This window comes from Pristiophorus japonicus, chromosome 7 (assembly GCF_044704955.1).
Source record: "Pristiophorus japonicus isolate sPriJap1 chromosome 7, sPriJap1.hap1, whole genome shotgun sequence".
In the NCBI taxonomy this organism is placed as follows: Eukaryota; Metazoa; Chordata; class Chondrichthyes; family Pristiophoridae; genus Pristiophorus; species Pristiophorus japonicus.
In genome coordinates, this window is record NC_091983.1 from 39,794,540 (window position 1) to 39,819,448 (window position 24,909).

Sequence of the window (24,909 nt, forward strand, 5' to 3'; positions counted from 1 at the left end):
CAGCTGATCACTCCTTTGCCGAATGCTCCATGGAGATTGTTTTAATTTCCTCCAAGCTGTCATGTTCAGTAACTCATGATCAAATGATTTCTTTCGGATTCCAGACTACATATTTTTTTTATCAAAGGATGTTGCACTCACCACTTCAGCTATGGTGGCCCTCCTTATTCTGCCACTGTTGTGAAGGTATGCAGGCCATCAAGCATCGAGTATTCCGACTGCTTTCTGACATCAACTTTGAATGACTTATTAATTGCTGTATCAAACAGCCGAAAGAAAATGTATTGGGACTCCAACACCCTGCACAAAACAGAATTGCGAAGGTCAAAGATTTGTTTTACTTCGCATTTTGAGTTGAAATGTCCCAGAGAAGGAAATTGCTGATGAGAGATAATACAGCTAATGTTTGTTATTCATAGGCCAGTTTTAGTACTGTCTGCTTGTTGGCTTACATAAATTTAAGCTCCCAAGTGGAGTGTCCTTTAAAAACATGGATTCATCTGTGCAGCATCTCATCCATGTGATTTCTTTTGTACTTCAGATCCTTTCATTTGAATCACGTTGAGCTTTGCTTGCAGAAAGGCATTCTTTCGCCCGAATGAAGAATTATTTGTGTTGGTCTGTACTGCTGCTGTTCTGTGCTCATTCTTCTCAGCAGTCTCTATCACCTTAAAGGCATGATTTCGTCATTTTAACTCAAAATTTCAAGTTATATTTAGTGGTTTTTTTAAATCTTCCACCTTTGCAATCCTGTTCTGCATTGGTTGTTGTCGAGCACTTTTCATCTTCTTCCACATATCTTCACACTGTACTTTCGGGAGAAACTTCTTGTACTCCATTTGCTAAAGCAGATATCACAGGACATAGCTTTTCAATCAGGTATTCACAACGTCATTAGATTTCTGTCCTTCTAGGGTCAGGTGTATTAGAAGCTGCAAGTGCAGTATCTCATCATTCTGTTTTTTGTATTTGTTGACTTAATAGTTTATTATTTCTGTGCTGTCACATCTCACGATTTTCAGATTTTTACATGCAGATTTTTGTTCAAGAAGGGCATCAAACTGGCTTAAACTTCATATTCAAGAAACAATTACCAATCACAACTGAACAGGTAAGGAACACCCCAATAGGCTAGTAGCAAATCAAAATGAAAGCTAGGAATCATTTAGGTCACAAAACTAGACTCAAAGGAGCAGTCGGCAACCAATTTTTTAAAAAAGGCGAATCAATCAAATCATTTTGTTTGATACTACTTGGGTTTGCACTCCTGTTCTTATCACACCCCTTACCATATGCTATGTTATGGCAGCTCTGCTAGTAATACTACAAAAACATGTAACGTGCATATAATTCCTGTCCATTACACTTAATTTGTGTGTCGCCCTTCAAATATTAGATACTATCCAATGTAAATTTGTGTCAGACTTGAAAAAAGTGTAATGCAATAAAGGCAGTTAAATGGAATGTACTCTTCAGCAACACAAAATGCTGGAGTCACAATGTCCACACCCTCTTAGTTCGCATATTAGCTGACCTTGGGGCCGAAATTCAGTGCAACCAGAAAGCTGGTGGTGTTGAGGCCTTTTTTCCCCGATTAGCGCTGCAAAGTTTGCGCCGGCCATTGGTTCCAAATTCAGCTTTTTGACCACAAGAAAGTGTTCCAGTCTTATTAGCCCTTCAAACCTGAAAGTTTGCAGTCTTAATTGGGGCATTATTCCCACGGGAAATTCACCCTTAGGGTGATGTGGCAGCTGCCATTGCAGCACAGGCGCGAGGGAACGAACGTATCGGTGCTGCTTTGGAGAGGATGGCCGCGGCTCTACAAGAGTCGACGGAGGGTCTAAGTGCTGTCATATCTGGTGGCTTTCAGACTGTGGCTGCTCGCATGCAGTCTCAGCTGGATGTCCCCCCGAGACCTCAGTGTTGCTTTCGCGGCTGGGTCCACCACAGGCCACGGGGGACCTTCCGGTGTGGTGCCACAGCACCGACCTGACCTCCCTCAGATCAGTGGTGGTGGTATTGTGCCGCCCCCAGTGAGTGACTCAGGCTCCTCGGGCTAGGATATGGATGATGCAGTCCCTCCGGCTTGCAGCATTCCTGGCCCCAGACCTGTCACTCCGCCAGTGCCTCCACACATGGCCTCGCCCGAGCCAAGCCAGACTGAACCCTCCCAGGAGGGTGTTGACCAGTCTCCAGCCAGCCCTTCCAGGCCCAAAGCTGCTCGAGGGCATGCTAGAAGGACATCTGTAGCTTCCACACACCGAACACAGTAGCCTTCCCAGATCCATGAGGCAGCCATAGGGGAGACACTGAGGCGAGGCATGCGTAAGATCATTGGCGGTCCCTCGAAGTTGAGGATGACTTGTTTCCACTCGAAAAGTGAGTTCTCAGATGGTTGAACAGACCTACAGTCTCTGTCACAGGTGGGGCAGACAGTGGTTGAAGGAAAGGGTGGGTGGGGAGCCTTGGTTGCCGCACGCACCTTCCGCTCTCTGCGCTTGTTTTCTGCATGCTCTTGGCGACAAGACTCGAGGTACTCAGCGCCCTCTCAGATACTCTTCCTCCACTTTGGCCGGTCTTGGGCCAGGGATTCCCAGGTGCCGGTGGGGATATTGCACTTTATCAAGGAGGCTTTGAGGGTGTACTTGAAGCGTTTCCTCTGCCCATCTGGGGCTTGCTTGCCGTGTCGAGGCTCCAAGAAGAGAGCTTGGCTTGGGAGTCTCGTGTCGGGCATGCAGACGATGTGGCCCGCCCACAACTGATCGAGCGTGGTCAATGCTTCGATGCTGAGGATGTTGGCCTGAGCGAGAGCACCAACGTTGGTGCGTCTGTCCACCCAATGGATTTGCAGGATTTTGCGGAGATAGCATTGGTGGCATTTCTCCAATGTTTTGAGGTGTCTGCTGGAAATAGCCCATGTCTCTGAGCCATATAGAGGGCAGGTATCAATACTGCCCTATGGACCATAAGCTTGGTGCCAGATTTGAGGTCCTGTTCTTCAAAAACTCTCTTCCTCAGGCGACTGAAGGCTGCACTGGTACACTGAAGGCAGTCTTGAACGTCATCATCGCTGTCTGCCCTTGCTGACAGCAGGCTCCCGAGGTATGGAAAATGGTCCATGTTGTCCAAGGCCTTGTCGTGGATTTTGATAATCAGGGGGCAGTGCTATGTAGCGGGGTCAGGATGGTGGAGGATCTTTGTCTTAAGGATGCTTAGTGTAAGGCCCATGCTCTCGTACACCTCGATGAAGGTGTTGACGATGGCTTGGAGTTCGGCCTCTGCGTACTGTAGTTCAATGACAGAGGATGGGGATGACCTTGGATCTAGCCTGGAAGCGGCGGAGGTGGAACAGAATCCCATTTGTTACCGCTCGGAATGCTGAGCTGGGGCGACTTTCCAGTTTTAAGCCCCTGGATTGAGGTTTCAATTTTCTCTCTGTGAATCTCGGAATCTCTCTTTCTCTCTCTCTCTCTCTCCCTCACTCTCTCTCTCGTTTTTTTTCCCCCTTTTCTCTTTTTCTCTTCCTATTTCTCTATTTCTCTCTCTCCCCCAATCAAATTTTCTCATTCTGTTTCTCATTTCCTTTCCTCACTTCTATTTCTTTCTCCTTTCTCTTTTGCTCCCTTCCCCCTCCCCCTCTCGCGCTCTCTCTCTCTCTCTCTCTCTCTCTCTCTCTCTCTCTCTCTCTCTCCCTCTCTCTCTCTCTCTCCCTCTCTCTTTCCCTCCCTCCCCCTCTCTCTCTTCCTCTCCCTCCCTTTGAGTGTGGATTCTGCGCTGAACTCCTCCGGTCCATTGAAAAGATTCCTGGACTTGTTGCTGAGCAATACGGAGCTGGCTCCTGGATCTCAGCCTGTCCGGAGCTCGCTGATCTCCCCCAGATGATCTCTTCTTGGACTTTTCTGCTGCCGACTCAGCTGCTGTCGTCGAGTTAAACTGGCTCTGAAATCTCTGCCACTCTGTACCAGCCCTAAAAGCTGGCGGGGGCACAGTCAGCTAAAGGGCCGCCTTCATCACTGTGAGAAAGGGTCCGGGCTGGAGCGGCAGCGGTGCGCAAGCCCCACAGTGCCACAAGAGTCGGTGGCGGCCCACACTACTGCAAGACCTCCCGGGTTGAATCTATGTCGGGGATCCCTGAGCAGCGGCCATTCGATTTTGACGAATGGCCACTGCAAACAGGCAGTAATGGGTCTCTGAGACCCTGAATTTCGGCCCCCATGTTTCCTTAATGTCACTTAAATTTGTAGCTTTAAAGTGACCCACATCTGAAAGTGCAGCAGCAGAATAATACATTCTGTTTCAACTGCCACCCTACCATGAGCAACGCCACAGGAGATTCACTTTAAACCTGAAGTTCCCAAGTACATCCCAATCTGAGAAGCCCTCTCATCAAAAAGCAATTAAATTCCAATTAGCCTGAAGGTGCACTTACTTACAATTCGGCATTGTGGCCTCGAAGGTACACAAATCTACATAAGCAGCAAAATAATACCATGTGTGGTACAATACCCCTGTTCTGAAAAAGTATAGATTGACATATCGAGCAACTAATAGAATCATTCAACCCATTGTGCCTTTTTTTGCTCTTCAGCAGAGCTATACAATTAGTCCCACTCCCTTGCTTTTTCCCCATTGCCCTGCAAATTTTTCCTTTTCAAGTATTTATCCAATTCCCTGTTGTAAGTTACTATTGAATCTGCTTCCACCACCGTTTCAGACAGTACATTCCAGATCTCAACAACTCGCTCTCTGGTTCTTTTGCCAATTATCTTCAATTTGCATCCTGTGGTTACTGACCTGCCTACCAGTGGTAACAGTTTTTCCTCCTTTACTCTATCAAAACCCCTCAATTTTGATTACCTCTATTAAACCTCCCCTAATCTTCACTGATCTAGAAAGAAAGAAAGGAAGACTTGCATTTATATAGCACCATTCAAGACCACCAGATGTCCCAAAGCACTTTACAGCCAATGAAGTACTTTTGGAGTGTAGTCACTGTTGTAATGTAGGAAAGATGCTGTAATGTAATCTCAGGAGAGCTATCCCTACTTCTCTAGCGTCGCCACATAACTGAAATTTCTCATCCATTAAATAATTTGAGATATTCGTGTTTGCCCTGCAACATCAGTGATACATTAAAAAATTATTACCCAAACAACCACAGTTAGACCAATAACAACGGTGCATAAAAATTGGTAATACATGACTAAAACAAATCAACTTTTTTCTATAATTCCACACCTTCACACTATTGGAGTCATGAGTTGGGGTTGGATAATAAAGACCAAAAAAAAGTAACTATAATAACTTGCATTTATATGGAACCTGTAACATAGCAAAACATCCCAAGGCCGTAATCAAACAAAAATGGACATTGTGATAAGGGAGGACTATTGGGAGGGGCAACCAAAAATTTGGTCAAAGGTTGATTTTAAGGAAGACCTTAAAGGAGGAGAGGGAGGGAAGTGGAGAGTCCAAGGGGTTTAAGGATGCAATTTCAGAGTATGGGTCCTAGATATTGATCATCAATAACTATCCTTGTGTTGCCTCAATTAATATCAGTTATATTTACCACTATAGATGCAATGCTGATTTGTTGAGCGTGTGCTATCTGTCTTTAAAGCTGCTTTAAAAATCAGTAGTGATGACATGATAATTGCTCATATTTACTAAAGACAAGTTCTGCAAAAATGTAATAAAAGGTCATCTTTCATGGTGTCTATACTGAGAACTCTAATCACCAAGTTATCTTTGACAACCCTTACCTGTATTGGTCGCGTTGTGTTCGGTACTAAAAGTGTATAGATCCCAGTTGATCGAAGTCCTGATTTATAAGCATCAGCACAGTTTTTGAAGTTGATTTGTTCTTCTTCGGCTAAAAATGAGCGTTTGGCTGTAATATAAAACCAACAGCAACTCAGTTTAAAAAATGGCAACATTTTAAACAGTAGCGTTTGCGTATTTCCATTCAGTCATTAAATGGATTTGTACAATCTGTGCGGCTTCATTTAATCATTGTGATTGAGAGTTGTGGCTGCTACTGTGTTCTCTGGTTCTCCCAAGCAAACGTGGGAGTGAAGTGAATCGAGTAGTTTGAAGGAGTTAAAAGACCACAACAATTGAAGTGGAAATATTGGGCCCAAGTTTCCACACGCGCCTAGAACGGCGCAGTCCCGACCTGGACGCCCGTTTTTCGCGCCACAAAGTGCGCCTAAAAATATTCTCGGTATTCTCCACCTACCTGCTGGTCCTCTGGCCCTCGGCGCAGCCAGCACGAGCTGTGGGGGGGCGGAGCCAGGTCCCTGCGCTGAAAACAGAGCCGGGACCTCTGCACATGCGCGCTACAGTGGGCACGCAAGTGCAGTAGCTCCAGGCGCCGAACTGTGTGGGAGGGGCCCGAAGCACGCAGCCCCTAGCCCTGGCCGAATGGCCTCACTGGGGCTGCGTGAATAAGGCTCCTCCCACGGCCAGCTCCTGCTCCCCCCCCCCCCCCCCCGACCAGACCCGACACCCGCTCCCCCCCCCCCCCCCCCCCCCCCCGCCTCCGGACCAGACCCGACACCCGCTCCCCCTCCAACCCGACACCAGCTCCCCCCCCCCCGCCTCCGGACCAGACCCGACACCCGTTCCCCGCCCCCCCCTGCTTCCGGACCAGACCCGACACCCGCTCCCCCCACCCCGACTGACCCGACCCTACTCGCGCTCCTGTTCCCGCTCCCCGACTGGAACCGACCCGCACTCCTGTTCCCGCTCCGCCCCCCCCCCACCCCGACTGGACCCGACCCGACCCGAGCTCCTGTTCCCGCTCCCCACCCCCCCGACTGGACCCGACCCGCCCCGCGCTCCTGTTCCCGCTCCCGGCCTCCCCGACTGGACCCGACCCGACCTGCGCTCCTGTTCCCGCTCCCCGCCCCCCCAACTGGACCCAACCCGTCCCGCCCCCCGACCCGACCCCCCCCCCCCCCCCCCCCCCCCACTGGACCCGACCCGACTCCCGCTCCTGGACTGGATCCGACCTGACCTTCCCCCCTCCCTCCCCCCCTCCTCTCTCTCCCTCCCTCCCCCTCCTCTCTCTCCCTCTCTCTCCCCCCTCCCTCTCTCTTCCCCCCCCCTCCCTCTCTCTTCCCCCCCCTCCCTCTCTCTCTCTCCCTCCCCCCGACCCGAACCGAACCTCCCCGACCCAACGCCACCTACCTGTAAATCTGGTGCTGGGGACGGGCCCTGCCCGAGGTCTCGGGCCAGCCCGTTCAGCCTTCGGTCCTGAAAGGCCTGCCTGAAGCACTTTCACACAGGTAGGAAGATGGTTTATTTAATCTTTTCTTTGCTTATAAATGTTTATTCAGGTTGGATTTATTTGTATAATATTTGTATAAGTAGAAATAAGGATTTATTATAGAATTTCATGACTTCCCTTCCCCCTCCCCCCCCCCCCCCCCCCCCCGCCTAGTTCTGGACACCTAATTTGTAACCTGCGCCTGATTTTTTAATGTATAGAACAGGTTTTTTCAGTTCTACAAAAATCTTCACTTGCTCCATTCTACTTTAGTTTGGAGTACGTTTTCACTGTGGAAACTTTCAAATCAGGCATCAGTGGCCGGACACGCCCCCTTTTGAAGAAAAAATTCTGTTCCAAAGTAGAACTGTTCTACCTGACGAGAACTGCAGAAAAAAAAATGTGGAGAATTGCGATTTCAAAGATAGTCCGTTCTCCACCAGTTGCTCCTAAAAATCAGGCGCAAATCATGTGGAAACTTGGGCCCATTATTTTATACTGGTCAAAAAAATAAATGTTGCAAAGGCTTTGTTATTAGTGTTAGAAACTTATTGGGAGGTTTCCTTTTATGGCACTGTTTATAGCTATAATAGAAATAGACGATACATGACTAGCAACCACAGGATGCAATTCATGAGTCCTGGTAGTGTTGTAATATGTGTGTTATGGCAACAAGAATTTCAAGCGCTGCCTATCATTTTCACTCATCCACTCACTCTTTTAGTAAGTAATACAGGAAATACCTTGCCTCAGGATTGCTGCAAGTAACAGTTTATTGCTTCCATAACAGCTTGCAACTGAAAGACCCATTGTAAACGTTCACACTGTTTAATCTCTGAGGAATACGCACAGACAGTAACGTAAATGAAAGCAGCCAGATTTTAGCTAGTGCAAATGAGCATCATTTCAAAAGTTTGAGCTCAGTATCTTGTACTTTCCCTCAGCAGCTTATGTTTGTCGAAGCCCAAGTTTTATTTTTATAATAGCTCTGATTTAGAAAAATATATGCAAAACAATGAACCCCATTTAAATAAATAAAATATGAACTGAAACGTGATTAAGTTCAAGATTAGTTTAGTTTTGCCAAGGACAATCAATCTGAAACTTTAATGCAGTAAACTAACAAAATCTTTCGAAAAATGGTCCAAGATGGGAGTTATCAAATTAAACCACTTGTTTTTAAAATAATAACTTCCTCTTTTTTTGTTGGCACTCGAGAGGTTTTCATTAGTAGCAAAACATTTGTGATTCTGGTATATATTTTTGGAATTAAGCATCTGACATGAAATTCTTATTCAACAGTACACACACATCTGCACTTGGGATAACTGCTCTTGTCCGTATGTAATAACCACTAACTGGATGCTCCTGAGAACAGTCACCATTGTATGCTATTAATGGAGTTTTAAAAAGATCAGTTGTAATCCACTTTTGCGCTAATACACATCCTTTGCAAACATTCTGCATAACTTGAATTTTAATGAATCACTTCTGCTTCCTGGTCAAAAGGCGTGGAGATTTAGACAAATACTCACTGCTGGTCGGGGATACTAGATCGATCAGATTGTGAACAGTCTCCATCAAGTCAAGCTGCTGTTTCTGAAGGAATGTGTTGTTTAATGTTGCTGTCACCAGTTGCTTTTCCAGTTCCTCTATGATGGAATTCTGTCGCGTTACTAACTCCTGGAGCTGCTCCTTTTCTTGTTTTAGTGACTCAAGTTCAACTGCATGTTTGTCTTCCATTTCCAAGACTTTTTGTTCCAGTAAACTAATAAAAAGAAACAAAGTTGTATTAGTGTAGCTTTGTGTGCAATTGTGATTGAAGTGATGGCTTTATGACTGAAGTAAATGGGGAAATTTTCCACTTCACAGCGGGGAAGTGTATCACAACTCAGTGTGTGCCCTCATTTTGACCACACGGAACTAATTTTTTATAACTGTCCTGCAGTTTGGGGTTTTTGGATGTTGCTGCACTGAGTGTGCCTTTAGATACCAAACAGTTAAATTTTTTGTGTTCATTTTATCTACAAAATTCTGCAAGGAAATGAATTCTTAACATGTACAATTCAGTTGGTGATATATTTGCTATTATTATAAAAAGTGAACTCCAAAATTAAGACAAAATAAAGTGAATCAAGTTATACACCATAAATGTTATTGATTAATGCAACTATAATTTCAACCAATTTATGGAAAATTTTGACATTAAAATTTAGAATAAGCCAACTGATTATACAAAGGTAAAAGTTAGATTTTGTAACAAAACTAAAGTAATGATTTAAAAATATTTAAAATTAGCATTAAAATTATCCAGAGCCTAATAGAATTATGCCCAATAAGTTTATCCCTTGAGGACTAGTCTCCATCACGGCCTGGAGCTTGAGTTTTGCTACTTTTCCATTCATTGGGTATGGCTGCAATCTACGTTACTGTGGCCACTACTTTCTGGTCCTTGCTACGACCATGACCATCTTCTTGCCTCGCGCTGTGACTGTGGCTGTTTTCTGACCTCCTTATGCAAACCATGGCCACTATCCGTGTTTCTGTTGCTGCCGTTTTTTGGCCTCCAACTGCAGCAGCAGATTCTTTTTCCCTGTTTCTCTAATCTTAGAACTGGCTTTTCTCTAATATGGTAGTGCTTTTGTGCTGTTCTACTGTGTCCTCCTCTCCGAATTGCTTGTTAACCCCAGTGCTACCAAACCACATAGCCCTTGTCAATTTGCTTTACCATTGGCAGGGAACTTCATCATGTGCAAGGTTGAAGTTGGAACAGGAAAAGTATACACTATGAAGGAGGAGGGTGATCAAAAGCTAATGGATGTCATGTTGAAGCTCATTTATTTGCTGCAATTGATGTAACAATCAGCTTAGATTATTCGCCATTCTGTAGGTCATTGATTAACCACATTTGGAATATTGGTACCAAACCTTCAAAAGGATTTAATGAGTTGGAGATGTGTTTTCAGAAATGAGCAATACATTACAATATTTAGGGCTGTAGGTTATGTAGAGACATTCACAGAACTAAATTTTTTTCGTTATAAGAGGAGATCTGGAATTTTATTTTATTGCTTTTATGGTGGGGGCGGGGTACAACTTTGCAATACCTTTTCTCAGGAGACTTGAGTGGTGACAGACTGTTCAGGATGGAACAGATTGTCCATGGTTTGTGATGTACCAGATGGAGCCGACAGATGAGACCAGGGCAGCAGTCCCAGGGTTGTTTGTGGAGTTTGTTGCTGTGAGAGAGGAGGTGAGAGAGCGGGGCTGCAGTTTGCGGCTGTGCCGTGTGCTGCTCCCTTCCTCTTCCAGCCCAACCGGAACGGTGGTGGTTGGAGCTTGTGAAGTAAAATCAAGGCGTGCAATTCCTCGAGCACATCGACAATCCTTGGCTTCTGTCCCCTTGTTCCCTATTCGCTCACCCGTGAAAGTAATCTTATACTATTTACCCCCAGTAACACCCCCTGGTTTCATTTACTGGCTGCTCCTTTCTTGGTGCCATCCCACTCACCATATTACTGGTGCCTCTGCTCTCAGCTCTGCAGCAAATGCTGGGCACCATACGCATACAAACCCACTCCATTCCCCAGTCCTCTTTCTCGCCTAAGCCCCAATCCCCCCACCCAGGTCTCAATCTCCCAAACCCCATTCTCTGCCCTGAACCCATATTCCCCCAAACTCCTATTCCCCCATTTCCTTTTCTCCTCCTGAACCCTTATCCTCCAACCCCTAGTCCCTGTTACACTCTCCCTCTGTCTCCCCCCTGAGTCTCAACCACCATCTCCCCCCGCCCCCTCCCCAAATCCCACCGCCCCAAGTTCCAATCTCCTGTCCTCTAGTCCCTGTTTCACCCAGCCCAACCCAACACCGTACCTTGTCTCGCTCCATGTCCCTCTCCCCTCCACAAGGCGCTCCCATTTCTGATCACTCCTGACTGGTGGAGGTTAGCTGGATCTCTGTTGCTCCAAAGCAAAATTTAAAGATTCAGTTCTCCCTCTGGACTAAAGTCTGTAAATCTTGGTAGATTTTGTGTCTGTCTTCTGTTCCATGAATGAGGTGTACACAAAATCTAGGAGTGAGACTCGCCACAGCACACCATGGGCCAGATAGAACTGTATGTTTGACACCCCTGCACTAAAACATCATCATCATCATCATCACCATCATCGGCAGTCCCTCGGAATCGAGGATGACTTGCTTCCACACTAAAAATGAGTCCTTAGGTGAGAGAACAGTCCAATACGAGAACCACAGTCCCTATCACAGGTGGGACAGACCGTTGTTGAGGGTAAGGGTGGGTGGGACTGGTTTGCCGCACGCTCTTTCCGCTGCCTGTGCTTGATTTCTGAATGCTCTCAGCGATGAGACTCGAGGTGCTCAGCGCCCTCCCGGATGGACTTCTTCCACTTAGGGTGGTCTTTGGCCAGGGACTCCCAGGTGTCAGTGGGGATGTTGCACTTTATCAAGGAGGCTTTGAGGGTGTCCTAGTAACGTTTCCTCTGCCCACCTTTGGTTCATTGGCCGTGAAACTAAAACAACAGCGCAAATGTGAAATATCTGATTTAAGTCACGAGGGTCAGGTTGTGCCATTGTCTCAGTTTTACCATGCTCAACATCAAGGCAGCATTGAAATAAGTATGGTGCCAAGGAGTCCAAGAAAAACTAAGGTCAATGGGGGTAAAGGGAAAAGCCCTCCAGTGTGGAGCCATACTCAAAACCATATCGGTTATGGTTATCACAAATTAATCACTGCAACCCGAAGGCATCACTGCAGGAATTGCTCGGGAAGTGCCCTTAGCCCAGTCACTTTGTTGCTTCATCAATTACCTCTCCTCCTGTCAAAGTCAGGAATGGAGATGTTTGCTGATGATTCCACAGTGTTCAGCTCCATTGACAACTCCTCGGATCATGAAGCATCCTATGCCAGCCTACAGCATGATCTGGATAACATCAGGCTTGGGCTGACAAGTGGCAGGTAACATTTGTGCCATATCAATGTCATAATCATCTCGAACAAGGGAAAGCCCAGCCATGTACCCCTGACTTTCAACCATAACACTTTCATTGAGACCCCAATATCAATATATTGAGGGAAACCATTAACCAGTGATTAACTGGGCCAACCATATCAACACTGTGGCTACAAAAGCAGAAATGAACATAAGCTGCATGCTCAGTGATGAGAAGAGTCCTCCACCATTTAGATGACTGAAGTCAGGATTACTGCCCAATCACCTGGTTGGGTGGAGTTGCAACAACATCAAGAAGCTTAACCCCATCCAGTCTGTTTGATCAGCCCCATGCCACTGGAGTCAATATCCAACTCCTCGGTACATCATGGATGCAACATGTATGATCTACAGGATGCACTGCAGCAACTCATCTCAGTTACTTGGAAAATACCTTTCTCCCCTGACTTCTACCACCAAGAACGATTAGCAGCAATATCATGGGAACACCATCATCTCTGAGATCCCCCAATGTCACATAATGTACTAACTTGGGCATACATCGCTGTTTGTTTATCATCCCTAGCCCAATATCCTGGAATTTCGTACTAAGCACCATCAGCTCATGGGCTGCAGCAATTCAAGAAGAAGGCCCACCACAACCTCCTTGGGGCAACTGGGAAAATTAGTCCAAGAAATGTGACCTTGGCAGCAAAACCAAGAAAATAATCAACATACTGGAGATATGTGTGTCAACATAATTTGCACAGTCACTAAGCCAAGTTCATCAATCAAGTTAATTAGGACATTGCCTCAATTGAGCATACTCAAAATACAGTAATAACTAGGAAGGTTTAACATGTTGGTAATTTTTCTAAAGGTTTATGAAAATAGTTCAGTGTCTTTAAATCCTGTCCAACTGTCACTTACGAAGAAAAATCTGCGTTTATTACTTGGAAACTTTTTTTTCAATAAGATAATGCAATAAATTTATTTTCAGTTTAACTTGGCAATTGTTTCGGCAAAAAAATGAAAAGCAATAAAATCGTGGTGCGGCGTTTCATAACCCGTCTATCAAGGTAATTGTAATTTCAGTGTAAGCAAACGAAGGGTGAAATGAGCTGCATATTCAACATTTTTGTGGTAATATATCTCTTACATTTTTTCTTTGTTTATATGAGTTTGCAACCCTTGAAATATTAACAATATTTGGCCTCTTACAAGACATCTATAGAAGCTGTGGCAAATAACGATCAGACTTTGGGAGATGGTTAGTTATCGTGCCAATTTAGTCATGATTTAATTGTTCGAACAGCAAAGATTTCTCTCGGTACAGTTGCTGTAAATCAGCGTGGTAGTTTAATGCACTAGCAACTGAATTGATTTTTAATGCTTTGAAGCCTAGAGTGGTACTGAGACATATCCAAAGCTAATACAAGACTAATACATTCTATTTTGAGTAGAATTCATTTATTTTATTCCTGTTGTGTTGGACAGAGTATTTATAGAATCCGCTTGTACCTTTCCCCAGTTAATTGCAGTGCAAGGAATGGAATGTAGAAAATTGTAATGTGAGCTGGTCAGGTTTGGTGGTTTTTTTAAAGTTGTAATATTGGATGCATAACGTGCTGCTGTTCTCTCTCTCTTCTTCCTGTCCAAGCTGATCAATCAAGCTGATCCTAGGATTCAAGTTTAAGTTTGTGATACTGTGAGAAATAAATCAGCCAGCCATTTATGACATACAAAAAATATTGATGCAAAAACCAGCCCTTTATAAGCATCTTGCACTGTGTTAGATGACTAGTTGTCTGAAGAGGGAATGACTGAATTATAAAATATTTGCAATATATTGGTATGCTGCAGTTTTTGCAGTCACATTTTTCAAACAAACTATTTAATTTAACAAACTTTTGAGAAGACAACCTTAAATCATATCTATGAAGGATATAATTACAACAACATTAAAGTCTAAAAAAGTTCGGGTGATGACTGAGCCCAATGGAACGAGAGCAGTGTCCTTTTACTGTTTAGAATTTGGTTCAAACCCAGTCTAGAATGTTGAGTGTTGATGTGAATTTATACAATCTCAATCCAATCTAATGAACAATATGAAACTGCCCTAATAATACACAATTGGCAATAAAACATCGTTATTTCAATAACCAAAGTATTAAAACTTAGTTACGCGATTTCTGCTCACTGTGATTCTTCACTTTCTCCTCTGAATAAACTTGTTTCAATACAAGAGTCTAATGTAAAGCTTTAAAAACAGACTGTTATTCAACCCAGTTCTACTATGATGTTTTTACTAGTCTAATTAGAGTTCTGATAGATGGGGTATGGAAAAGATTATTCGATAGATAACAGCTGGGAATAAAGTGAGTTTAGATTGTGTTATACTGTGTTGGTTATGGGCCGAAATTTCCCCAGGAGTTGCTCTGTTTTTTTCAGAGTAACTTGATTTCTCTGGAGTATTTTTTTAATTGCAATTCTGGCCATTGAATTTGTGCCAGTGTAAGTGAGTTAGTTAGGTTTTTTCTTATTTCGTTTTTTTTTCAAAAGGGGGAGTTCCCAGCCACTTACGTCTGTTTTGGCCATTTAAGCGAGTTTGGCCAGCAAATAGTTGCTCCAAACTAACTTAGTGTCCACTTTTGTACGCTCTGAAAAACCTTGCGGACACTTTAAAAATCAGGCGCAGGTAGCCAGAGATGCGGGGGGGGGAGAGGGAAAGAGGGGAAAGTGAAGTTAGAGGATTTTCCAAAGCATTAAACACTTCATTTAAAAAAAATAAAGAACCATCATCAATGATAAATAAATCAATCAATCAATAAATAAAAAATTAAAACTTCCTACCTCACCTACTGCAGCATACTTAGTCATTGTGTAAAATGCTGATACTATTTGAAATACATAGACATCATAGACATCAAAGGGATAAGTTCTGGCAGGGCTGCTAATCCAAGAACAAAGGGTCCTGCCTCCTGAAAAGACTGCTAGGTAAATGTGTCATATATGCATGCTCAAAGTAATTAAGTTTATGTACTGGAGTATATTAAGTTATGTATGTAAACTCTATAATTGTGTAAGACTTGCCACCAGGGGGCGCACCTGTTGGAGACCCAAGGGTCATCTGCACATCGATCACGAACTGCTCATTTCGCTGTTTGCAGAAAGCAAAGGTATTAACACGCTGCTTCGTCCCGCATCAAAAGATGGGCCCTCACATTATCTGTGTATGGCTATGTAATCCGCCACAGACCAGGCACTGAGAACTGTGCTGATGTCCTCAGTTGGCTACTATTGCCTACCACCGGGGTTGAAATGGCGCAACCCGCAGACTTGCTTCTTGTAATGGATGTTTTTGAGAGCGAGGGGTCACCCGTCACGGCTCGTCAGATCAGGACCTGGACTAGCCAGGACCCTGTGCTATCACTAGTAAAAAAAAAAACTGCATCCTTAATGGGAGCAGGTCGGCTGTTCCCGGGGAAATGCAAGATGAAATTAAGCCGTTTTACCGACGCAAGGATGAAATGTCCATCCAATCGAATTGTCTCCTATGGGGGAATCGCGTGGTTTTTCAAAAAAAAGCAGGGAAATGTTTATACGCGACCTACACAGTACCCACCCAGGCATAGTCATGATGAAGGCTATTGCCAGGTCACACATTTGGTGGCCTGGCATTGACTCGGAATTGGAGTCATGCGTATACCAATGTAACACTTGCTTACAGTTGAGCAATGCACCAAGGGAGGCCCCACTGAGTCTGTGGTCATGGCCCTCCAAACCGTGGTCTGTGGTCCACGGTCCACATAGATTTTGCTAGCCCCTTTCTAGGAAAGATGTTCCTAGTAGCAGTAGACGCTTACTCTAAATGGATTGAATGTGTAATAATGTCATCATGTACGTCCACTACCACCATTGAAAGCTTCCAGGCCATGTTTGCCACCCATGGTTTGCCCGATGTCCTTGTTAGTGACAATGGACCATGTTTTACCAGCTCGGAATTCAACGAGTTCATGACCCACAATGGCATCAAACATGTCAGGTGTGCCCCGTTTAAGCCCGCATCCAACAGTCAAGCGGAATGGGCAGTCCAAACTATCAAGCAAAGCTTGAAACGCGTGACGGACGATTCCCTGCAGACTCGGTTATCCCGGGTTCTTCTCAGCTACCGGACGCGACCACACACGCTTACCTGGGTTCCCCTGGCAGAATTGTTAATGAAAAGAGCACTTGAAACCAGGCTCGCCTTAGTCCACCCAGATCTCAATGATCATGTGGAAAACCGGCGTCACCAACATAACATGTACCACGATCGTGCGGCTGTATCACGTGACATTGAGGTTAATGACCCTGTATTTGTTCTTAATTATGGTCATGGTCCCAAGTGGGTTGCTGGCACTGTTTTAGCCAAGGAGGGGAATAGAGTGTTGTTGTCAAACTTCTGAATGGACAAACGTGCAGAAAGCATTTGGATCAGACCAAACTGCGATTCACTGATAACCAAGAACAGTTTGAAGAGGACATTACCATCATTGATCCACCAACACACACCCAACCAGCAATCGACCTCGCTGTCGAGCACCAGGATGAACCCACCATGCCCGACAGTCCGATCAGACCAGCCACGCTGCAGTGCAGCAATGATCTAACCAACTCACCCATGCCAGGACTTCAACTCATGTGATCAACCCAGGAACGAAGAGTCCCTGATCGCCTCAACTTGTAAATAACTTGTGTCGAAAACTTGGTGGGATGAGGGAGTAGGGAGTGGCGTTATGTATGTAAACTTTATAATAGTGTAAGACTTGCCACCAGGGGGCGCACCTGTTGGAGACCCAAGGGTCATCTACACACCTCATACAAGCAAGTATAAAAAGTTGTCTGCCATGCTGCTTCGGCACTGTAGAATTTGATTAAAGACACTAAGGTCACACCAGTTTGAGTTTACAGCATACAGTCTTGTGGAATTATTCTGACCATAACGTATTATATAGACTACCAACATTATTTTCTTACCATTGCAAACAAAGTGGCCTAAATCTCCCTGTGTACACGCTCCATACTGCTGTGTTGACATGGGAACTGTTCAGGGAGCGCGGGAAGGCAGCGGCCGGCCTGTGCAGCAGGCCACTCGGCCCGGGATAGGGGCTGTGAACATCGCGTCATCCCATCGGCCAGGGATAGGGTCGTCCAGATACAGGACATGCTGGGAGAGCCAGAAGCTACTGCGCATGCGCGCAGCTGCCGGCACTCTTTTCGGCGCAGGGCTGTAGCTCCGCCCACCACACGTTCCGATGCGCAGCGCCACAGGCCTGGAACCAACGGGGAGAATACGGAGGTAAGAAATTGGCGCCATTTCTGTACTACAAAGTCCGCGCACCTTAGCCTGAAAACAGATACATTAATTCACTTGAGCAGCAAGTGACAACGGAAGATGATGTTGAGAAGAAAATGTGGTGTCAAATTGAAAAAACAACTTTGGTATATTTGATGAGATCTGAAGAAGTCAAAACATTAGTACTGAAATGATGAAAATCTACAAATCTGTAATTGTAACAACATTGTTCTACAGAACTGAGATACTTAGGCCCAAGCTTCCCCAGGAGTTGCTCTGTTTTTTTTTGGAGCAACTAGATTTTTTTTGGAGTAACTTAAAAATCGCAATTCTCCCCATTTAAGTTGTTCCAGTGTATGTGAGTTAGTTGGGTTTTTTTTAAGTTCAAGTTTTTTTTCAAAAGGGGCGTTACCAGCTACTTATGCCTGTTTTGGCCAAGTTTAGCCAGCAAAAAGTTACTCCAAACTAACTTAGGCCAGAGTAAGTGTCCGCTTTTGTATGTTCTGAAAAACCCTGCGTTGAATTAAGAGATCAGCGCAGGTAGCCAGAGACGGGGGGCGTGGCAGGGAGGGAAGTTAGAGGATTCTCCAAAGCATTAAATACTTAACTTTTAACAATAAAGGACCATAGAAACCATAATAACTAAAATAATAATGAAAAATAAATCAAGTAATAATTAATAAGGAGTCCTACCTTCCAGACTGGTGCACGCACCGGCAATAACCTTCGGCCAGGGCTAGGTGCGGGAGCCTCGCAACCAGCAGCAGTATAGCCGTTCTCCCGTGGTCCAGTGCTCCAGCTCTCCAGGTCTCCTATTTCCCAGTGCTCCTCTTCTCCGAGGGACTTCTCCGAGGGACTTCTCCGAGGGACTTCCTCATGGACTTCTCGAGGGGCTTCATCGAGGGGCTTCACCGAGGGAGTTCTCCAGGGACTCCGCTGAGGGACTTCTCTGAGGGACTTCTCTGAGGGACTTCTGAGGGACTTCTCCGAGGGACTTCCCCGAGTTCATTCCGAAGTCGAAACGTTTACAGTGAAGCATTACTAAGTTTGGATAGTGAAATGCTTTTCAAAGCAAAATGCAACTCGCACCATTTAATTACTGTCGTCTTTTCTGATTGCTGCATGTTAGTCTGGTCAGAGCAATCTGTGTATACTTGCTATGACTTCAGCCCCTTCCACACAGCCTGGGGGCGAGGAGCTACTGCACATTCGCACACACTCTAGGCGCGCATGTGCAGAGGTCCCGGCACTGTGTCCAGCGCCGAGACCTGGCTCCGCCACCGAATCCAGTGGCCACGCTACGCCACCACCGAGGAGAGGCTGGGGAGCGGCCAAGCTCGGCCCGAAGATTTTTGGAGCACTTCGAGGCGGACAAAAGCGGCACACCTCTGGTGAGTGCTCCAGAAATCTGTACTGGCCAAATTTGAGCCCAAGGTTCATAAAGATAACTCGGAGGGGTGGTGGGTTTGGGGGGGAGGGGGTTGTAGAGGGAGGGAGAGAGAGAGAGAAAATATTTTAACTATGGTGGCCTGAGAAAAATTGCAAAACCAAAATTAAATGATTTTTCAGCATTTTGAGTAATAAATTGACCAAACATGAAAACCGACATACAAATATTGTGATATGTCAAGAGAGGAATAAAAAAATGGTTACTTTTCTTTTATTTTTAAAATTCTCATCCTTGTTTTCAAATCCCTCCATGGACCTGCCCCCCTCTATCTCTGTAACCTCCACCAGCCCTACAACCTTCTGAGATTTGATTTATTCAGTCACCGTAAACCAATCACCCTCCTGATTCCCATGCTGAGGTTTGGGGTCTAGAGTTTAGTTGTGATGTGTGGCCTCATTGTAACCCAGGAGTACAGGATGATGGGCAGGAAATAAAATACACAATTGTAAAACGAAAACCAATAGACCACTTCAGGTCACTATTAACTTGAAAAGAAACTTGGATAATTGAACAGAACTTTGTTACAAAACTTTACAATTTATTCAGTGCAGTTACATACAATCTGTGTTGTAGGTACAGGTTGAACCTTCCTTATCCAGCACCCTTGGGACCTGGCCTGTGCCGAATGAGGGATTTTGCCGGATAAAGGGAGGTCAGCCCGAGGGGGGAGATTGGTGGCTCGAGGTTGGAGAGAAAGTGGGGGGGGGGTGGGGGGAAGGAGGTCAGTGCCCCAGGTGGGACCAAAATGTCGGCGTGGCCCCAGCGAGTGTTGGCGCGGCGCCAACGAGTGTCGGCGGGCCCCAGCCGGCCGAGTATCGGCCGTGTTCTGCGCATGCACCCCCAGCCACCAGAATCATGCCGGATAAGGGAGTCCCAGATAAAGGAGGTCCAACCTGTACTACCTAGAATGTCCCAAAAGAAACCCCTCACTACTATTCCAGGCAGGACCCAGCTTGGCATGCTAACCACTTCCGATTAGAAAGCTATACACTGCCTACCAGTCCACTTCACCACAGAGCCATTTCACTGCTGTTTAATAGTATGATGAATGTAAGAAACTTTTTTTTGTAATCTGACTGCCAATCAGAAAACTATCTGGGAGAAAAAAGTGCCCAATCATAAAATTAGAATATGTCTTTAGTAATATTTGAATTCATCAGCATTGTGTAGTTACCAATCAATTATTGCTGTTTAGCTGTGGAGCTTCCTATTTGGTGGGAGTGGAAATTCACCAGTGACATGCACAGAATGACTGTGGTACATTCTGAGAATTATGCGCAGCGTGACACACACATATAGCAACACAGATGCACACTGTACCTCAGTCAGAGAGATGATACAAGTCCTGGCAGTGTATCAGAACTGGAGCACCAAACCACAGAGTGCATTGGAGGGAAACCATCTTGCAGAGATATCAAACACAGAAAAAGCAACTGTATGGTTAAATTTATCATTTTGTTAATTATATATTTTTCCACACTTATGTTAGGAAAGTTATTTTTACTTCTACGGCCTTGTGCTATTTGAAAGCAACATATTAGCTCAATGCCGTTCAAAGATATTTTGAACAATTTCATGACTTTCCTTTTTTTTCTCCTTAGTAGTTGTTAATTGGTAGTTTTTCTTGCTGTTTGTTGATTTTTCACTAGTAGGTTTCCTACTGGCTTACTGCTTTTTATTGGTAGCTTTCTAATATTTGAATTAATTGGCATTGTTGAATGAATAGTGATTAGTTGTGGGGTTTTTTGCACTCTTGTAAACATTATATCTGAGCCAATCAAGTGGAAGCGTAATCAGCTTGCATGTATGACATTTTCCCAAGCACTTTTGGACACACACAAGATGCAAGACTTTTATCATTAGTCATTCTCCGATACCATTGCATTTGGGAAGTCAAAACCAAGAGTCGTCTTCAGGTGAAGCGGGAGATCATTGGACCAGGATGCACAGGCATAATTCAATCTGTATATTTTACATAATAGATTTAGTATCATTTATAAAATATTTTTACATTTTACATCTGCATGCGCTTCCAGTGTCCACATTCATAATGGATATTACCTGTATAAATTTGTAACACTGTAATTATACTTTTCTGCTAAAAGTGGTTCTATGGTGCCTCCACTGGCAGGAAAGTGTGATGTTTACATATGCAGTTTCCATTAAAAATGTGAATGAAGGGTTTCATAATGGCTAGTATTGACAGGAAGTGCATGCAGGCATAATATATAGATTATAAAATGCGTGCATGTATTTTGTATCACAACAAAAGGCCAAAGCAGGTAATTTCTTGGGAGCTCTACTGACTAATAGACAAAGAATTAAACAAATTAGAAATGTACAAATGAATACGGTGATTGTTAGAGGGTCTGATAATTGAAGAGCACTTACCCATTCTTTTCATGCAGCTTAGTAATTTCATTGGTTTGGACCATTATTTGTTTTTCCAATTTATTTGTTGAGCGAGAATTTTCCAAAAGCTGGAGCTCAAGTCTTGATGTTTGATTCAAAACCTGGAAAAATTAGAGGGAAATGTTTATACAAGGAAAAAAAACAAAGTTTTAAAATGCTCTAATCCTATTTTAATTAGACATCATCAAGCTTGTTTCTAATATTTGGAGTGTTTCTCTTAGAACATAGAAACCGGCCAATGTTTTTATAACATTTTTTTCCTCAAAAAAAAAAAATTAGAAGCTAAAATATTTTGACATCTGAAATGGCAGATTTGTTGTTGAGATAGAGAAGCAATGGGTATGAGGGAATCTTATGCCTGGAAAGAACAGAAATATTTGAAAAATTAAAAGGAGGTGGTACAGACAAATATTGTCCTTGAATAAGACAATGATAGCTTGTACGCTGAAGTAACAATAAGCCATGCAAGTCCTGGAAAGGAGAACAATAATTTGGGAAATGTTGGGGTGTGGTACAAAGAGATTAATTACTTGATATGAACAAAGTCTGCCCAAAAGCTGAAGAGGAAATGTGGGAAGATAATTGCCTTGCAGACTGAAATGAAGGATGAATCTATGGAAGAAAAATGCAGTAATGCACGAGATTCTATTTAGATAAGGGACAGAGATTCTTGGATTTCCCTTCACAAGATTGGATTGAATCATATAAAAGCAAAATAGTGCGGATGCTGGAAATCTGAAATAAAAACAGAAAATGCTGGAAATACTCAGCGGGTCAGGCAGCATCTGGAGAGAGAAACTGAGTTAATGTTTCAGGTCGATGACCTTTCATCAGAACTGGAAAATGTTGGAGATATAACGGATTTTAAGCAAGTGTAGGGGCAGGGAAAGGGTAGGGCGGAGGAAAGAACAAATGGGAAGGTCTGTGATAGGGTGCAAGGCCTGTGATAGGGTGCAAGGCAGGAGAGGTTCAATGACAAAAGGAATGATGGTGCAAGGCAAAAGGAGATGGTAATGGGACAAGCAAAGAAACAAAATATGACTCTAGAAGAGGTGTAAATGGGAATAGCAGAATCATCAACAGCTGCTGTTTGGAAAAAAATGGGGGCAGAGGGTATGATCTGAAATTGTTAAACTCAATGTTGAGTCCAGAAGGCTGTCAAGTGCCTTATCGAAACATGGGGTTGCTATTCCTCAAGCTTACATTGAGCTTTATTGGAACAGTATAGGAGGCCGATTACAGAGAATTCAGAGTGGGAGTGGAGCGAGGAATTAAAGCAAAGGCAACCGAAAGCTCAGGGTCACGTTTATGAACTAAATGGAAGTGTTCCACAAGGCGGTCAACCAATCTGCCTTTGGTCTTCCCACTGTAGAGGAGACCACATCGTGAGCAGCGAATACAGTATAATAAATTGCAAGAAATACATGTAAATCGCAGTTTCACTTGGAAGGAGTATTTGGGGCCCTGGATAGTGGGGAGGGAGGAGATAAAGGGGCAGGTGTTGCGTCTCCTGCGATTGCACGGGATGGTGCCATGGGCAGGGAAGTGGATATTGGGGGTGATTGAGAAGTGGACCAGGGTGTCATGGAGGAAACGCTCCCTTCGGAATGCTGAAAAGGGAGAGGAGGGGAAGATGTGTTTGGTGGTGGTATTATGCTGGAGATGGTGGAGGATGATCCGTTGAATATGGAGGCTGATGGGGTGGAAGGTGAAGACAAGGGGAAGCTTATCGTGGTTCTGGGAGGGAGGGGAAGGAGTGAGAACAGAAGGACGGGAAATGGAAGAGTGTCAAGGGCCCTGCCAACCATGGTGGAGGGGAATCCTAATTTGAGGAAAAAGGAAAACTTAATGGAAGCACTGGTGTGGAAGGTGGCATCGTCAGAACAGATGCGACAGAGACGGAGAAACTCGGAGAATGGAATGGAGTCCTTACAGGAAACTGGGTGGGAGGAAGTGTAGTCAAGGTCGCTGTGGGAGTCAGTGGGCTTATAGTAGATATTGGTCAATAGCCTATCTCCAGAAATGGAGACAGAAGTCGTGGAAGTGAAGAGTGTGAAGGCGAAGGAAATTTGGAAATTGGAAACAAAGTTGATGAAATGTTCCAGTTCAGGACAACAGCAGGAACATAAGAAATAGGAGCAGGAGTAGGCCATTCGGCCCCGTGAGCCTGCTCCGTCCGCCATTCAGTAAGATCATGGCTGATCAACCTTAACTCCACTGTCCTGCACTATCCCCATATCCCCTGATTCCCTTAATAGCCTAAAATCTATTGAAATGGCACTTTGAATTATATAATGTGCTTTGTGCCAATTCTACACTCGGTCTTCCCCCTCCCCCAAAGAAAAGTTGCAACAGACTGATGCAAGGATAGATTATAAAGAGAAACAAAATGCATTTTTTTATATTTAAACCAGATTTAACTCGTGGTGGAGAGGCAGGGTTCAGTTAATTTCACAGTATTCAATAGTAAAAGGGAAAACTCATCCTGCATTGTTTTAAGTTTAAATCTCTGAACCAGGATGAATGTCCATTCTCCAAGTTTAGTGCCTCGTGGTGCCTCTGTTTTTGCAGCATTTATTTTTGGGGAATGGTACAACTGTTTGAAACAGAGCAATGGTTGATATTAAATGTAAATTTTTCATGGATTTAATTACACCTCGGATTTAATTTGCTGCATTGCTTGGTCTGATTCCCCCTCATTAGCTCAAAACAATAAAATGATGTATTTACTCGTACTTTCATTTCTATGCTTTTTCAGTTAAGTTTTACATGTACATGTTTTACTGAGAATTGGAGGTGGTAAATTTTCTATTAATGATACCATGATTATCACCCCACCAAATTTTTAGTATGAGCTCTTGCACGTATTACTATTTTTCTCTGTCATTCAGATTTTAATATATCGGTCAGCACACTAATGAAGTGCTGTGGGATTTGCCACACACGTTAATAACAGTTAATTAAGCACATCGTCAAAGGACAATGTGACTTAATTTTGCATTTACAGCTAATCAGGTTCTTCTGCAAAAATGTTAGTTCCCTTAGAGATCAGTAGTTGGATTAATCTCCTTGTGTTGTCAATTAAGCCTTTAACTGAATGTTGCACTTTGGTATCCAGATGAAAGGAGCAGGAACAGTTTAATGTTGAAATTAAGATCATGTTCTATCCTCTACTGATTAACTCAGCATGAACCTCTTTTGAACTTCTTTACTTGCATATTCATTGCCTTTACTTTTCCTTTCGAGTTCTCTGGATTCAATCATTGGGAAAACATAATTACTTATAAAGGGGAATCCAAAAGCAGTGGGTATTCTCCCGAAGCTTCAATCGTAATGGAATCTATTTATCTTGTGTGAAATCTAAACAACTTACACATCTCTTTATTGGTGAATTTGTTTTTAAAAATAAACTTTTGGAATTATATCATGAACTTTTTTTTTCCAAGGGTTGCAAACTGCATAAATCCCTTTCTAGAAATTCTCAGTTCTG

At 44.1% G+C, this 24,909-nt stretch overlaps 2 protein-coding genes across 4 annotated transcripts in view; one reads left to right on the forward strand and one right to left on the reverse strand.

Moving 5' to 3' along the window:
• mcph1 (microcephalin 1) overlaps positions 1-24,909 on the forward strand; it is a 433,479-nt gene that overhangs the window by 217,891 nt on the left and 190,679 nt on the right. The gene's annotated exons all lie outside the window — the stretch shown is intronic.
• The window catches only part of angpt2a (angiopoietin 2a), a 112,792-nt gene that overhangs the window by 40,338 nt on the left and 47,545 nt on the right, over positions 1-24,909 (reverse strand). The window contains exons 3-5 of the mRNA XM_070884911.1: positions 21,399-21,520; positions 8,806-9,038; positions 5,763-5,890 (exon numbers count right to left, since the gene is read on the reverse strand). Coding sequence (XP_070741012.1) covers positions 5,763-5,890; positions 8,806-9,038; positions 21,399-21,520 — 483 coding nt within the window. The remainder of the gene's footprint in view (positions 1-5,762; positions 5,891-8,805; positions 9,039-21,398; positions 21,521-24,909) is intronic.